General features: G+C 39.5%; 1 protein-coding gene across 1 annotated transcript; it reads left to right on the top strand.

The window, feature by feature from the left end:
- The first annotated feature begins 11987 nt into the window (after positions 1–11987).
- LOC107465626 (uncharacterized) lies at positions 11988–13460 on the top strand. The gene is made up of 2 exons (XM_016084603.1): positions 11988–12269; positions 12459–13460. Exons 1-2 carry the CDS (start codon positions 11988–11990, stop codon positions 13458–13460), a joined length of 1284 nt encoding a protein of 427 aa, XP_015940089.1.
- Positions 13461–15901: the final 2441 nt, after the last annotated feature.

Raw genomic sequence — 15901 nt, 5'->3', positions numbered from 1 at the left:
TTGAATCACAATAGAGCTCTCTAACCCAATGAAAGGAGTTAGTTGATCATTGCTCTACCAAAATAGAAAAGAAGAAAGTGCAGAAAAGTAAAGATGAAGATTAAAACTAACATTGAAACTTCCAAATTCATAAATGAAAAGTACAAAGAAAAGAAGAGAAGGAAAAGTGTGTGAGGGGAGGGAGTCCGAAGACCCCACTTCAATCCCCAATTTTCCAGCCTACCTTGAATGTACAAACTAAGGCCTTTATATAGGCTCTTCTAAATTACAAAATGAAATTAAAAGCAAATTACAATTAAATGAAAATTCCTATTCTAGATGCTTCTTGTGGCCTTGATTGGTTGACACTTGTGGGCTTGCTTCCTTGAGGTTGGGTGGTCCTTGAAAGAGAAGTGAATCAAGTTGTGGTCCAGGTGCTAAAGTTGGTGCTACCGTTAGCCACACTAACGCTATAAGTGTGGCGTTAGTGCTGAAGTTAGTGTGGCTAATGTCACACTTGCTACCCAGTTGGTGTTTTTAGGGCTTAAAAGATGCCTCTTGTTTGTACTCCAATTTCATGCCCACTATAGAGTATTATATATCGTTGGAACACTCCGAATGTCTGCTTTCTAACGCAACTAGAATCACCTCAATTGGATCTCTATAACTCAAGTTAGGCTCCTTTGAAGTAGACAAGGTCGTTGGCACAGTCACTAGCGTTTCTGGAAAACGTGAGTCACGATAACGCTAGCGACTAGGGGCTTAATGTTGCCAGAGTCTGGAGCTCAAACTTAATGTCCACCCCATACTATTATATATTTTTGGATAGCTCTGGATGTCTACTTTCAAACGTTTTTGAAAGCGCATCATTTGGAGCTCTACAGCTCGAGTTACACTTCTTGAAAGGTGAAGAGGTCAGTTGGCCTTACTACAGGTTGATACCATGTTCATCCTTGCACTTTTGGGGCAGGTTTTCTCCCTCAAATTTAGTGTCCACCATGTAGTGCCATATATGCTTGGAAAGCTCTCGAATCCTACTTTTCAATGCTTTTAAAATCACCTCTTTTGGAGTTTTTTGGCTCAAGTTATTCTTGTTTGAAGAAGGCATGGTCAGGCTGCCAGGTGAGATTTTTGCCTACGTTAACTTCCACGTTTAATGTAGTTAACGTGGCCGTTAACGTGGGTCTTTTTTGCTTCATAAACATTATTGAAGATCACCTTTTCCACTAACGTTGGCATCTCCCTTTTCTTCCATGTTAACTACCAAGTTAATGTAGTTAACGTGGCTATTAACGTGGGTCTTTTTGCATCGCAAACGTTAGTGACACTCACTTTTTCCACTAACATTGACATTTCCCTTTCCTTCCACGTTAACTACCACGTTAATGTAGTTAACGTGGAAGCTAATGTAGGCCTTCTTTGCTTCGCAAATGTTAGTGGCGTTCACTTTTACCACTAACGTTCCATGCTCTCCTTCTTCAAAGTTAATGCCACTAACTTTCTCACTAAGGTTGGGGCTTCTCTTTTACTTCCACATTAATGGCCACGTTAGTGGCACTAACGTAGCCACTAACGTGGCTCTTCTCTGCTTCTTGTTACCTGAAATCAATCAAACAAAGTGCATCAAAGTCTTGCTCTTAATCATGGGATCATGTATCATCCAATTTATCATTCAATTCATGCATAATTCTCATGAACTCATTCAAAATTCACAATGTTTGCTTGAATCATGGTATGATTGCATTTTCAACCAAATACTTGCTTATTTCCTAACTTAAATCTTGCTTGTCCCCAAGCAAGAAAAGAACTATGCACAAAGAATTCTCTTAATTGGAATATATTAAAGAATTGCTTATATGAGTCACAATTTTGCTAACACTTTCAATCAATACTCCCAAACCAGTTGGTCTAAGGTATTAGGTGTTGAAGCACCCCTTAGGATTTACTTGCTCAAGCCTCTCTCTTTGATACAAATCCACCACAAGCATTTAACTAGGACAATAACTCTTTGAGTTCTTGTTTCTTTCTTTTTCTTCCTAGTAATTGATGCTCAGAGCCTTGGGCTTGTTCTTTGTTTTTTTCTTTTTCTTTTGTTTTCTTTTGTTACTGCTTCTTGGATCAATAGATGTTTGAGAAATTCCATAATACTTCTCCAAACTTCATTTTCTGTCTATGAGCTCCCATGCAAGTTTTCACAAACATGCAACCTCAATACACAATCATACAATCAGAACCTCCACTCCTCTTAATCTTTTGCTTGCCCCATGATTTATAAAATTTTCAACATTTTCCTTTTAAAAGAATGATTTCTTTGTTGCATTCTAAAAGATTTTGGGTACAAGTAAAACTCAAGATGATAATCATGATATCATAGCAACATGTCACAAATCAAATATCAAATTATGCATATTCACAAGGAGTAATCACATGTGCATACAAAGAAAATAGAAGACAGTCATGCAATTTAAAGTGCTGGAAATAAGTAAGAGGAGAAATGAACTTTACCACCTTGTAGTTTATCTTAATTGTTGTTGCCTTTTTCCTCCTATTCTTTCCCTTCCCCCACCAAACTTAGAATGCTTGCTTATACTCAAGCAACAATTAAAACAGTGGTGATGGGGTCTATGATGGATCATGAATGTCTTAGAATGAAGTGTGAGTATGCATGTCTTTCAGCAAGCCAGATTAAGGATACAATAAAGGCACAAGAGATACAAACAGAGACATTTTGATTGCATTAATAAGTGGTGTACTTGGTACCTTGATAAACCCATATTTTGTGAGATATTTTGTGTCAAACTTAGTGTGACACTCTCAATTTAGAATGTTGCAAGTACCCAGTGAAGATTGAAAATGAAATTATTGCATGGCAACACCAAACTTAGAATGCAATCATATGCCAAATTATTGAAAGTAAACTAAGCAAGGAAAGAAAATGTTACCTACGGTTGGGTTGCCTCCCAACAAGAGCTCTTTTAATGTCATTAGCTTGACATGTTGTTCATGACTTTCTTCCTCTTTCTCCAGTTTGTTAAGAAGAGTAACCTCAAGAGGAAAGAGGAGCCAGTTAATGCCCCTTGTTTAGAGTGCTTCTCCCCAGCAAGCTTTCTTTTGTTGTTAGCTTGAGTAAACTTGCTTGTTGGAGTAGGGGTGGGATGACTTTTGGTTGACCTTTTCTTCTTCATGGATATTGTCCTTCTTTTCTTGGTCACCTTCCTCTTTTTAGTGCTCATGTTGATTGCCTTCACCACCTTGATTTCAAGACTTGGGTGTTGTATGATGGTTGGAGCATCCTCTTCATCAAGTGCTTCTTGAATTGGTGGCTCAATGAACTCACCCTTTATGCAACTCTCTGTAGTGTGGGCTCCCTTGATTGACTTCCTTCCTTTTTTCTACATGATGTTGCATTAAGTCTTCTGGGAGTGAGTTTGCATGTTCCTTTGTCACCACTAGTAACCTCTGTGGGTATGGAGCCTTAGGCTTATATATTCTCACAACCTCCTCCTTCTTCATAGAAATCTCACTTGGTATGGGTGCCTCTTTTTCTTTTTCTTCTAATTCCTCCCTTGGGTTTGCCATCGTGTCACTAAGGGAATTATAGGTATGGAATTGCTTTGATAGATATCCAATTTGTGCCTCAAGCTTCTTAATGGCAACCCCCCGGTTCTGTAGAATGGATTTTACTTTGTCTTGGAAAGTTTTCGTGTCCTTAGATTCTTCCAAGAGAATTGCCAATAGGTTTTCTATCCTTGATAGCTTATCCTCGAGGGGAGGGTGTGCAGCTGAGGGTGGCTACTTTGTGAATGGAATTGGTTGTTTTGTGGTTGTATGTTCTAAGAGTGGTATGACTTTTTTGGGTAATGATATGGGTTTTGTGGACTGTGAGAAGAATTTTGTGTGTAATGGAATGCATTGTGTGAGTGGTGAGATGAATTATATGGATGTGGGAAAGAATTTTGTGTTGAGGCATGTCCAAGTGATGAAGGGTTTTGATGCGGAAAGCTAGGAGGTGAGGTTGAATAATTAAAGGATGATGGCTCTTGATGAATGGGCTGTGAATAAGTGAAATTTCTTTGGTTTTTATCTTCCTATGCACAGCTTGAGTAGTGATCAAAGTCATCAAAATATGGACCATTTTGTGACCCTAGGAAGCACCCAGTTTCATGTTCTTGATATTTCCAGCCACCATTATCATTATAGCATGAATTATTTTGTGGTGGTGAGAAGTATCCCAAGTAACTTGATTGACCAAAAGATGATCTATACTCCATTTTTCTTCAAATTACTCTGTATCAAACAACAATCACCAAGATAAAAGAGATTTGGAATTCCCCTTGTCACAGATGAGGAAATTCCCAGTGAGGCAATATCACAAACAGTTAGTTAGCAAAAGAAAATAAAGAAACAAAAGAAAACAATGACAAAAGAAAAGTGTCTAATCTAGTAAATCAATCAACCGGCAGTTTGTTAATCACAGTTAATCCCTGGCAACGGCGCCATAAGCTTGATGCATGAAAATTTGTCTCTCAACAAATCTCCCTTCGGCAAGTATACCAAATTGTTGTCAAGTAATAACTCACAAAAGAGTGAGGTCGAATCCCACAGAGATTAACGGATTAAGCAATCAATTGTTAATTGATTATCCTAGCTAGATGAATCATATTGGAGTGATAAGTAACAAGGAAATATAAATGGCGTAAAAGTAAAGAAAGCAATAAAGTGCAGAAAAGTAAATGTAAGAACTAAAAATAAAATGAACATTGGGATCAAGAGATAATGCAATCCTCCGGATCAAGTTCATTCTCATCTCTTCCTTAATCAATGCATTCATTGATCTCCTTGGCAATCTTAAGTGATTGGATCCCAATTCCTTGGCAATCCAATCTCTCTAAGCTTGAACAATTGCCCAATTCCTTGATTTAATTGCTCATGGGAAGAGATAAAGTTTGGTCACTGATTATACCACACACATTCATAGATCAAAGTATTGGTAGGATTACATGTCACAATATCCATCCAACCCCCAACCTAATCCAATGTGAGAGAGCATTTCTAGCATGATTTCCTCATTCCTTTTCCAAGGTTCCGAGGAAATCTAAGTATGAGCAATTTCTCTTCCAAGACAATTACCCAATTGGATGAAGATCGAAAGATCTCTAGCAAAATCAAGAGAAAAGAAAGAAGAAGAAGAATAAGAACTACAATTGATCCATTGAATCACAATAAAGCTCTCTAACCCAATGAAACGAGTTAGTTGATCATTGCTCTACCAAAATAGAAAAGAAGAAAGTGCAGAAAAGTAAAGATGAAGATTAAAACTAACATTGAAACTTCCAAATTCATAAATGAAAAGTACAAAGAAAAGAAGAGAAGAAAAAGTGTGTGAGGAGAGGGAGTCCGAAGACCCCACTTCAATCCCCAATTTTCCAGCCTACCTTGAATGTACAAACTAAGGCCTTTATATAGGCTCTCCTAAATTACAAAATGAAATTAAAAGCAAATTACAATTAAATGAAAATTCCTATTCTAGATGCTTCTTGTGGCCTTGATTGGTTGACACTTGTGGGCTTGCTTCCTTGAGGTTGGGTGGTCCTTGAAAGAGAAGTGAATCAAGTTGAGGTCCAGGTGCTAAAGTTGGTGCTACCATTAGCCACACTAACGCTACAAGTGTGGCGTTAGTGCTGAAGTTAGTGTGGCTAACGTCACACTTGCTACCCAGTTGGTGTTTTTGGGGCTTAAAAGATGCCTCTTGTATGTACTCCAATTTCATGCCCATGATAAAGTATTATATACCGTTGGAAAGCTCTGAATGTCAGCTTTCTAACGCAACTGGAATCACCTCAATTGGACCTCTGTAACTCAAGTTATGCTCCTTTGAAGTAGACAAGGTCGTTGGCACAGTCGCTAGCGTTACTGGAAAACGTGAGTCACGATAACGCTAGCGACCAGGGGCTTAATGTTGCCAGATTCTGGAGCTCAAAATTAATGTCCACCCCATACTATTATATATTTTTGGAATGCTCTGGATGTCCACTTTCCAACGTTTTTGAAAGCGCATCATTTGGAGCTTTACAGCTCGAGTTACACTTCTTGAAAGGTGAAGAGGTCAGTTGGCCTTACTACAGGTTGATACCATGTTCATCCTTGCACTTTCAGGGCACGTTTTCTCCCTCAAATTTAGTGTCCACCATGTAGTGCCATATGTTCTTGGAAAGCTCTGGAATCCTACTTTTCAATGCCATTGAAATCACCTCATTTGGAGTTTTGTGGCTCAAGTTATTCTTGTTTGAAGAAGGCATGGTCAGGCTGCCAGGTGAGATTTTTGCGTACGTTAACTTCCACGTTTAATGTAGTTAACGTGGCCGTTAACGTGGGTCTTTTTTGCTTCGCAAATGTTAGTGGAGATCACCTTTTCTACTAACATTGGCATCTCCATTTTCTTATACGTTAACTACCACGTTAATGTAGTTAACGTGGCTACTAACGTGGGTCTTTTTGCTTTGCAAACGTTAGTGGCGCTCACTTTTTCCACTAATGTTGGCGTTTCCCTTTCCTTCCACGTTAACTACCATGTTAATGTAGTTAATGTGGAAGCTAACGTAGGCCTTCTTTGCTTCACAAATGTTAGTGGCGTTCACTTTTACCACTAATGTTCCATGCTTTCCTTCTTCAAATTTAATGCCACTAACTTTCTCACTAACGTTGGGGCTTCTCTTTTTCTTCCACATTAATGGCCACGTTAGTGGCACTAACGTAGCCACTAACGTGGCTCTTCTCTACTTTTTGTTACATAAAATCTATCAAACAAAGTGCATCAAAGTCTTGCTCTTAATCATGGGATTATGTATCATCCAATTTATCATTCAATTCATGCATAATTCTCATGAAATCATTCAAAATTCACAATGTTTGCTTGAATCATGGTATGATTGCATTTTCAACCAAATACTTGCTTATTTCCTAAGAAAATCCATGAAACCAACCTAAAGCATACAACAAATGGCTAGTAAAACTAGCCAAGATACCCTGGCATCAGGCTTCTTTTGGCTGTCCTTACAAAAGGAAACATCCAAGTTTGTGAAAAGATGGCCACCTTGCCAGAAATACACTAATTTCCATGTGGCACCTTCCGAAGAGCTCATCAGCGTTAGCTCACCTTGGCGATTTACAAAATGGGGACATGATCTACTCGAACCATTCCCACAAGCATCAGGCCAAGTTAAATACCTCATAATAGGATTCGACTACTTCACTAAGTGGATTGAGGCAGTGCCCTTAGCCATTATCACTGCTAAAAGAATTCGGAAGTTCTTATACAAAATTATTGTCATGAGGTTTGGAGCTCCCCACTCCATCATCACAGACAACGGAACTCAATTTACCGACTCAAGTTACAGGAACTTGGTGGCCGATATAAAGATAAGGCATCAGTTCACCTCGGTAGAACACCCTCGGGCCAATGGACAAGCCAAAATAGCAAACAAAATCATATTGGCTGGGCTAAACTGTAGATTACAAAATGCAAAGGGAGCTTGGGCTGACGAACTCCCTCAAGTGTTGTGGGCATATCGGACCACCCCACACTCCACAAAGGGAGAATCACCCTTTTGACTTGCCTACGGTATGGAGGCAATGATTCTCATAGAAGTAAATAAAGGATCACCAAGGGTCATATTCTACAACAAAGGAGTCAATCCCCAGGCGTAAAGGGAAGAGCTCGACCTTCTCCCCAAAATCCGAGAAAAAGCTCGGATTAAAGAGGAAGCCTTGAAACATAGGATGGCTCTAAGATACAACCAAAAGGTTATCAAGAGATGTTTTGCCACCAACGACCTCATCCTAATACAAAAGGACATTGGGACACAGAAGTCGGGAGAAGGAAAGCTGGCTACAAGCTGGAAAGGACCTTATAAAATAACTGAGGTCCTAGGCAAGGGTTATTATAAGGTGTTTGACCTTCAAGAGCGAGAGCTCCCGAGGTCCTAGCACGCTTGTAACCTAAGAAGATACTACAACTAGAGGCATTGAACCTAGGTGCACTCTTTTTCCCCAATAGTAAGGGTTTTTCAATGAGGCATCTCGATAAAAGTCAGGGACACTTAAGCCTTTAGTTACCATCTCTGTAAAGGAATTTTAAATATCAATAAGTTTCCTAATATATTTATCTTTCTTCAAAGTTTCCTATTTTCAAACGCATTAATTTAAGCTCGGCAAATTGCAAAAATCATTGCCCGACCAAAAAGTGGTCGGCAAGATAAAACAACGAGGTACAAGTTAATATAAGAAGTTACATAAGCAACTCGTACAAAGCAACCTCCAAATAGGTCGGATAAAAAATAGAGTTGCAAAAGTAACTTGAGAAGCAGCCGATTACATAAAGTCGGACCCAAGAAAGGGAATTAAGGAAGCACAAAGGTTATAGAGCATCACAACATTACAAAAACAAGTTCTGAACATTACTTAAAAAGTTGTAAAAGCAACTAAAAGAAAAAAGTAAAGTGTTCAAACGTAAAACTACCAGCTATTACAAGTCAAAGTATTAAAAGACGCACAAGCCAGGCCATCTTAAGAATGATTAAAACAAACTAAAAATCATAGGTTGAGGTCCTCACCCATCATGGCATCTTTAGTTGTAGGAGACGGAGGGAGCATAGATACCAAAACTGCCTCAATGATCTCAGGATACGCCTCCACAGAAATAGCCTCAGGAGGATCCATAGTTGGGCTTTCGGACCCGAAGATGATGGGTCGGGTTAGGCCTTGGGGGCGGACACGGGCACCTCATCTTTGTCAGCGGCAGGAAAAATCTTCCCCTCTACCACAACATTGTCCATACTAATAAAGAAAGATCAAGGTCGGGAGCCAGGACCTTGACTACTGATGAGAAGTCATCTTAGACTAGTTTCACAAGCATTTTAAAACTTGTTTTCATAGGTTTCATGAACTTTCTTGAGCAATAGGTATGTAATTAGATTGGAATTTCATGTATCCCTTGATACAATTAAACATGGTTTTTATGTGCTTTTTCATAAGGTTTTATGCAAATTTTACTTGATGTTATGAGTGATGCAAACACTTTGTGATTATAGCAAACTTTGATGCTATTGTTTGATTGATAATAGGTGGAAAATAAGGAAGAAAGAAGCAAGAAAGAAGCAGAGGAAGAAGCAGAGCAAGTAACGTTGGTGTCCAAAGTTGGCTCACCAATGTTACCTCAAATGTTAGAGGAGAAAGGGGTATGCAACATTGTTCCACCAACTTTGCTAACAACGTTATTGTAAATTTGGGTGCCAACATTGGAGGGAACGTTGTTGAAACAACGTTACCTCCAACGTCCTCGAAAATTTTCAAATCTGGGGCTGAAGAATTTTGCGCGACGCGTACGTGTGGAAGTGTAATTCTTGCATATGCATGAGCAACGTGCATGTGAAAAATAGCAAAAATCCCATTCGAAGAATACGCGTACGTGTGACCAAGCGAACGTTGGAGGTCAAACGTTGCCTCAAACACTACCTTCAATGTTGGACTTGAAAAACTTGCATCGACGCGCACCCGTCTATGATGCGTACGCGTGGATGTAGATTTTGGCCAGACTCACAAACGCGTGAGCGTCGCTCACGCGCGAAATGCTATTTTGACGTGTATGCGTGGGCGACGCGCACGCGTGGATGGACAAACGTTGGTGCACCAACGTTGAGTCAAACGTTGGCAGCAATGCTCATTCTTTTCAAAATCCTTCTTCAAGGCAACGTTTGACTCAACGTTTTCTTGCAAACGTCGAGCACCAACGTTGACACCAGCTCCAGTATAATTGAGCACCCATGCAGATCATGAAGATTGATTGCCAAACACCCGTCTTCAACATCACTAAGACCCATTCTAGCTTGCTTCAATAGAGGCCAAAAAGCCTAATCCAAGCACTTGAAGACTGAATTGGAAAGTGTATAAATAGAGGAGAATTTGATTTTGAAAGGAGATCTGGGAGGCTGGGGAGTCAGGGACCCAAATTGGGAAACTCTACACTCAATTTCTTTTGTATTTTCTCTTCTGCAATTCTCTACAATTTTCAGTTTTCTGGTTTTTTCATGAGTATTAATGAACTAAACCCTAAATTCATTAGGGGGAAGAGCTCTATTGTAATCATAATGAATCAATGAAATTCTTCTTCTTCTCAATCTGCTTGGGTAGCTATAAGATATCTTCTATTTTGATTGTGAATTATTCACTCCGGAAGGGGGTTTATTTCAGCTGAATGCTTGTGTGAGCCTCAGAAGGGGAATCACTTGCATTAGAATTGGAGCTCTATCCTTCACAACTCTCTTGATCAACACCATTCAGGAGGTATTATTCTCTCAACCAACACCATTCAAGAGGAATTGAGGTTTTGAGAATTTGTGTGGCTTATGTATAAGAGGATGCTCTAACTCTTTTCATGACAATTAGATCAAGGAATTGGCAAGATTGATTGTGATTAGAGAGATTGGATTGCCAAGGAATTGGGATCCAATCAATTTTAATCTGCCATAGATCTACTCATATGATTGAGAAAGGAGTTAAGACTCAATTGATTCATGATAGATTATGATATCTCCAATTCCTGATGAATCATTTTCTTTGAATTTCGTTGATTTATATCTCTCTGATTTCACTTCAATTTGAATTATTTACTACTGATATGATTCCTTGCACCCATTTCCCCTTATAATTCATGCAATTTAAGTTTCACTGCAATTTAGATTCTGCAATTTTACTTTTTTGTATTCTAAGATTCAGTTATTTACATTTTTTGAAATTTAAGATTCAGCTCTTTTAGTTTCTTGATCTTTATCTTTCAATAATTTACCTTTCTTGCCATTTAAGTTTCTGCCAATTTACTTTTAGCACTTTAATTTCATGAAATTTACCTTATGTTAATCAATTTTCACTCAAAACACCAACTGTTAGCTTGACTAGACCCATCACCATACTAAAATTGCTTGATCCATCAATCTCTGTGGGATCGACCTCACTTTTGTGAGTTTTGCTACTTGATACGACCTGGTACACTTGCCTGTTAGTTTGTGTGGAATTCAATTTTCCGCACATCAAGTTTTTGGCACCGTTGTCGGGAATTGATTTAGATTGACAATGATTAAGTAGGTGATACTCTAGATTAAGCATTTTTCTTTGTTTTTGTTAAGCCTACTAACTTTTGAGATTTTGTTTCTGCTAACTGTAACTTTACTCTGGCAATAGAGTGCTCTACTTTTGTTTGTTGGTTTGTTTGTGTTGTATGCCATGAGGAAGAAGAGGTGCATCTACCTCCTTTGATTCTGAACTAGAGAGAACCTTCTTGAGATTGAGAAGAGAAGCAAGAGGGAATGGAGTGATTGGAGAAGAAGAGTCAGAAGAGGGAGATCAAGAAATAGAGGATAACCTCCCTAATCCACCAGAGGATGTGGCCAACAACAATGGCCAGCCTCCAAAGAGAGTTCTAGCCTCTTACACCATCCCCAACCCAAGAAAATGTGGGAGCAGCATCTTAACTCCTAATGTCCATGCAAACAATTTTGAACTCAAACCTTAACTAATCACTCTAGTTCAGAACAATTGCCAATATGGGGAAGTCCTGCATTCTACCCCTCAAAGAGTCATCAAACTGAAAATTGATGTACAAACCTTTAGATAGCTAGAGAGAGTCATTATATGAAGCCTGGGAGAGGTATAAAGCATTGATTAGAAGATGCCCAGAAGGAATGTTTAGTGAGTGGGTTGAGCTCCAAAATTTCTATGAAGGTCTATCCGTGAGTTCAAGGAAAGCTTTAGGTTTCTCTTCAGGAGGATCATTGAAAATGATGAAGACTGCACAAGAAGCACATGACCTCACAGACATGGTTGCCAACAATGAGCATTTCTACTCCTCTGAAAGATAAGAAACTCCCAAGAAAGGCGTATTTGAGCTTGAAGGAGTTGATACAATCTTTGCTCAAAATAAGATTATGCATCAGCAACTTCAACAACAAATAGAAATGATGTCAAAGAAGATGGATGGACTACAGCTTGCAGTAGTGAGCACAACTAACCAACCACCAGTTGTGTGGAGACAAAATGAAGAGAGCTATGAAGAGCAGCAACCTGAACAAGTTCAACATATGCACCACCAAAGTTCTGGACCAAATGATTTCCATGGGGATACTTACAACTCCTCTTGGAGAAACCACCCCAATCTGAGGTGGGGAGAGAACCAGAACTCATGGCAAAGAAATTCTAACCCAAGCAATTCACGCAATATAAACCACCAAAACCATCAAGTTACTAACCAAAATCCCTATAGAAAACCACAAATTAACCATCCCACTTCCACTTACTATCCACCAAATAGCCCCTTAGCTAACCAAGATAACTTTCATCCACCATCAACATCCCACACTCAACCACAACCATCCCAAGAGTCCCAAAGAATTTCCAACTTGGAGATGATGATGGAAAAAATGATATAGCATCAAGAATTTGCCAATAAGAATCAAGAGACCTCACTAAGGAATCTGGAGAGACAAATTGGGCAATTGTCCAAGCAGCCAGCTGAAAGACTAACCAATGCATTCCTAAGTGACAGCATTTCCAACCCCAAGGAAGAATGCAAAGCAATTCAACTAAGGAGTGAAAGGGCACTAGAAAATGACAAGGTTGACAGCAAGAAAGAAGTGGCAGCAGAAGAGAAGGACCAGGAGAAACTCAAAAAGAAGGAGGAAGAGCCACAAGCTTCAAGGAAGGGAAAGAAAGTCATGAAAGAGCAACCACAAGAGCAGAGAAAGGAGGTGAAGCATTATACCCCTCCTCTGCCATACCCTCAAAGGCTGCAGAGAGAGCTCAAAGACCAACAATTTCCCAAGTTCCTAGAGATTTTTAAGAAGCTAGAAATCAACCTCCCCCTTGTTGAAGCATTGGAACAAATGCCATTATATGCAAAATTCCTCAAAGAAGTCATCAACAAAAAGAGAAGCTCGAAAGAAAAAGAAACAGTAATCCTAACTCAAGAGTGTAGTGCTGTAATTCAGAAAGGCCTACCACCAAAACTCAAGGATCTCAGGAGTTTCTTTTTACCATGCACCATTGGTAACATATCCATTGATAAGGCCTTGTGTGATTTAGGTTCAAGTATCAACTTGATGCCTCTATCTATGATGAGAAGGTTGTCTATAGAAGAAGTGAAGCCTACAAGGATGTCATTGCAACTTGCTGATAAGTCAATAATAATTCCCAACGGAGTGGTAGAAAATCTCCTAGTCAAGGTAGGGAAGTTCATATTTCCAGCAAATTTTATGATTCTAGATCTAGATGATGAAGGAAGTGACTCTATCATATTGGGAAGACCTTTCCTAGCCATAGCAAGAGCTATCATTGATATGGAGAAAGGAGAAAAGACCTTGAGGGCACACGATGAGCAAATAATTCTAAATGCCTTTAAGGAGATGCAGCATCCTGTTGAAAAGAAAGGTTGAATGAGGATTGAGGAAGAGGACTTAAACTGGAAGGAAAAGCCCAAGGAAGCATTCATCAACTCACCCTTGGTGCAGAAGAAAGACATTGAAGAAAAACAAAAGGATCATGAGGATGAGAAAGCTGAGGAGGGATTGCAAAAAAAAGTTACAAGATTGATCACTAAGAAAAAGGCCCTTGACATAAAACCTGCTGCTAAGAAAGAAGGGTCACCAAAGAAAGGGAAGAAGAGCAAGAAAAAGGTTCCAAAAGGGTGGATAAAGAAGAAAATCCCAACTAAAGGGTTCTCAGAGGGAGACAGAGTGAAGCTGATCTACCAACAGAGGGATACATCTCCGCAGTCTGATGATTATTACAATGTCATTAAAATACTCTCGTTGGAGCACATAGAGATTGTTCATCAAAATACAGGAAGAAGGCTCACAATGAGAGGGGACAAGCTGAGGGACCATGATCATCAGCCACCCTAACAGAGAACCAATGTCAAGCTAGTGACAATAAAAGAGCACTCCATGAGAGGCAGCCCATGATTTAGCATTCTTGCTTTTACTACTTTAATGTCAAAAATTAATGGTTTTTCTAGCATGAATTCGGGCTTTCATGGATAAATTTAACAGCTGCATATAGCATCTTGAAGCATATGTCTGATTTCTAAGTTTGGTGCGCCTAAAGGCACTCTAAAATGACTTTCTAAGCATGATGATCAAATAAACATCTTACGATATATATTTGATGGGCTGAATTCACTACCCTTCCCCAATAATATTGATGAATCCACTCTTGGCAGGCACACCAAAATTATCGTCAAGTATTAACCCACAGTGGAGTGGGATCGTATCTACAGAGATTGGTAGATTTGAGCAATTTTAATCAATTGGTGAATTAGTCAAGCTCAACAGAATAAGTTGTGTGTGCAGAATTATAAATGGCAGATACATAAATGGCAAAAGAAATAAAAGAAAGCAATAAAATGCAGAAATAGAAATAACAAGAATGTAAAAGGGGAATGGGATTTTGCAGAATGTAAGTAAAGCTATAAAAGAATGGGAGAGATAAGAATGGGGGAATTCATTGAGATCAGGAGATATTGTCTCTTTGGATTAATTCCAGCTCATATCCTCTTCAATCATGCAACTCATTGACCTCTTAGCAATCATAATTGATTGAGCCCCAATCCCTTGGTGACTCAATCTCTTAGATATTGATCGATAGCCAATTTCTTGGTCTAATTGCTCATGAAGAGAGATATGCTTGGTCCCTGAATATACCACACATCATCATAGGTCTAGGTAGAGGGGGGATTGTATGTCACCATATCCAAACACCAAAACCCAGATTCTACTCAAGTGTGAGAAGGGATTTCAAGCATGGTTTCATGTTTCCTTTTCCAAGGTTCCCAAGAAACCCATTTTACATTCAATCTCTTTTCCAAGTAAATTGAACACTAAGCATGAAAATCGAAATTCCTTCTATGTTAATTGTACACTAAGCATGAAAATCAAAATTCCTTCTAGCAAATCAAATAGAAGATGAAGAGAAGAAGAAATTCACTATCATTAATCCATCAGGTATAATAGAGCTCCCTCTCTCAATGAGAGAAAATTTAGCTACTCATAGCTCAGAGAGAAAGTACCAAAGATGGAAGAGATGAAGTGTGAAAAAGTAAAAGTGAAATCCCTAAAACTAAACTCTGTGACTTGCTAACCCTTTTCCAATACTTCCAAGGGAATTTATACTACTCCTAGATCTAGAAAATAAAAAAAAATTACAAAAGTGAAAAGAAAATTACAATTTGGAGGGAAAAGAAACTCAACAAATGTGATCTTCCAGCTAACGTGTCTCTGGCGTGTCACGCTCCTTCTGTTTCTGATTTGGCGTGCCACGCCTCTTCATGAAAGTGGCACGCCGTCCTCTGTTTCACCCCTGGGGTGCCATGCCTTCGAACCAAAGTGGCACGCCTAGGACATTTTAAATGGCAAAGTAGCCTGGCGTGCCATGCCTTCGAACCAAAGTGGCACGCCCAAGGGCCTTAGTGGGACTTCTTGAGCTGGCGTGCCACGCCTTCGATACCAAGTGGCACGCCCAGCTTTTGTAGTGTCTCCTTGTTCACTGGTGTGCCACACCTTGTTGCTCAAGTGGCATGCCCATTCAATTGTGGGTCTTATAGGCTTGGCATGCCATGACTTGGTCCTTAAGTGGCAGGCCCAAGTGAACTCTGGGGCTGGCGTGCCACGCCTTCGACACAAAGTGGCACGCCATAATGATGGCTCTTCTAGTAACGAGTTCGCGTGCCACGCCCCTTTGATTGTCTTCAATTTTGCTCTATGGAATGTTGTACCAGTGTGTCATGCCCAGCTTCTGGCGTGCCACGCCAGTACATTTTTGTGGTGTTTGTTCCAAGTGGCACGCCTGCTTCACACGCCTCACTTGTTTTGTTGTTTTC

This window comes from Arachis duranensis, chromosome 9, assembly GCF_000817695.3.
Source record: "Arachis duranensis cultivar V14167 chromosome 9, aradu.V14167.gnm2.J7QH, whole genome shotgun sequence".
NCBI classification, from domain to species: Eukaryota; Viridiplantae; Streptophyta; class Magnoliopsida; order Fabales; family Fabaceae; genus Arachis; species Arachis duranensis.
This window is presented reverse-complemented; position numbering and strand designations above follow the sequence as displayed.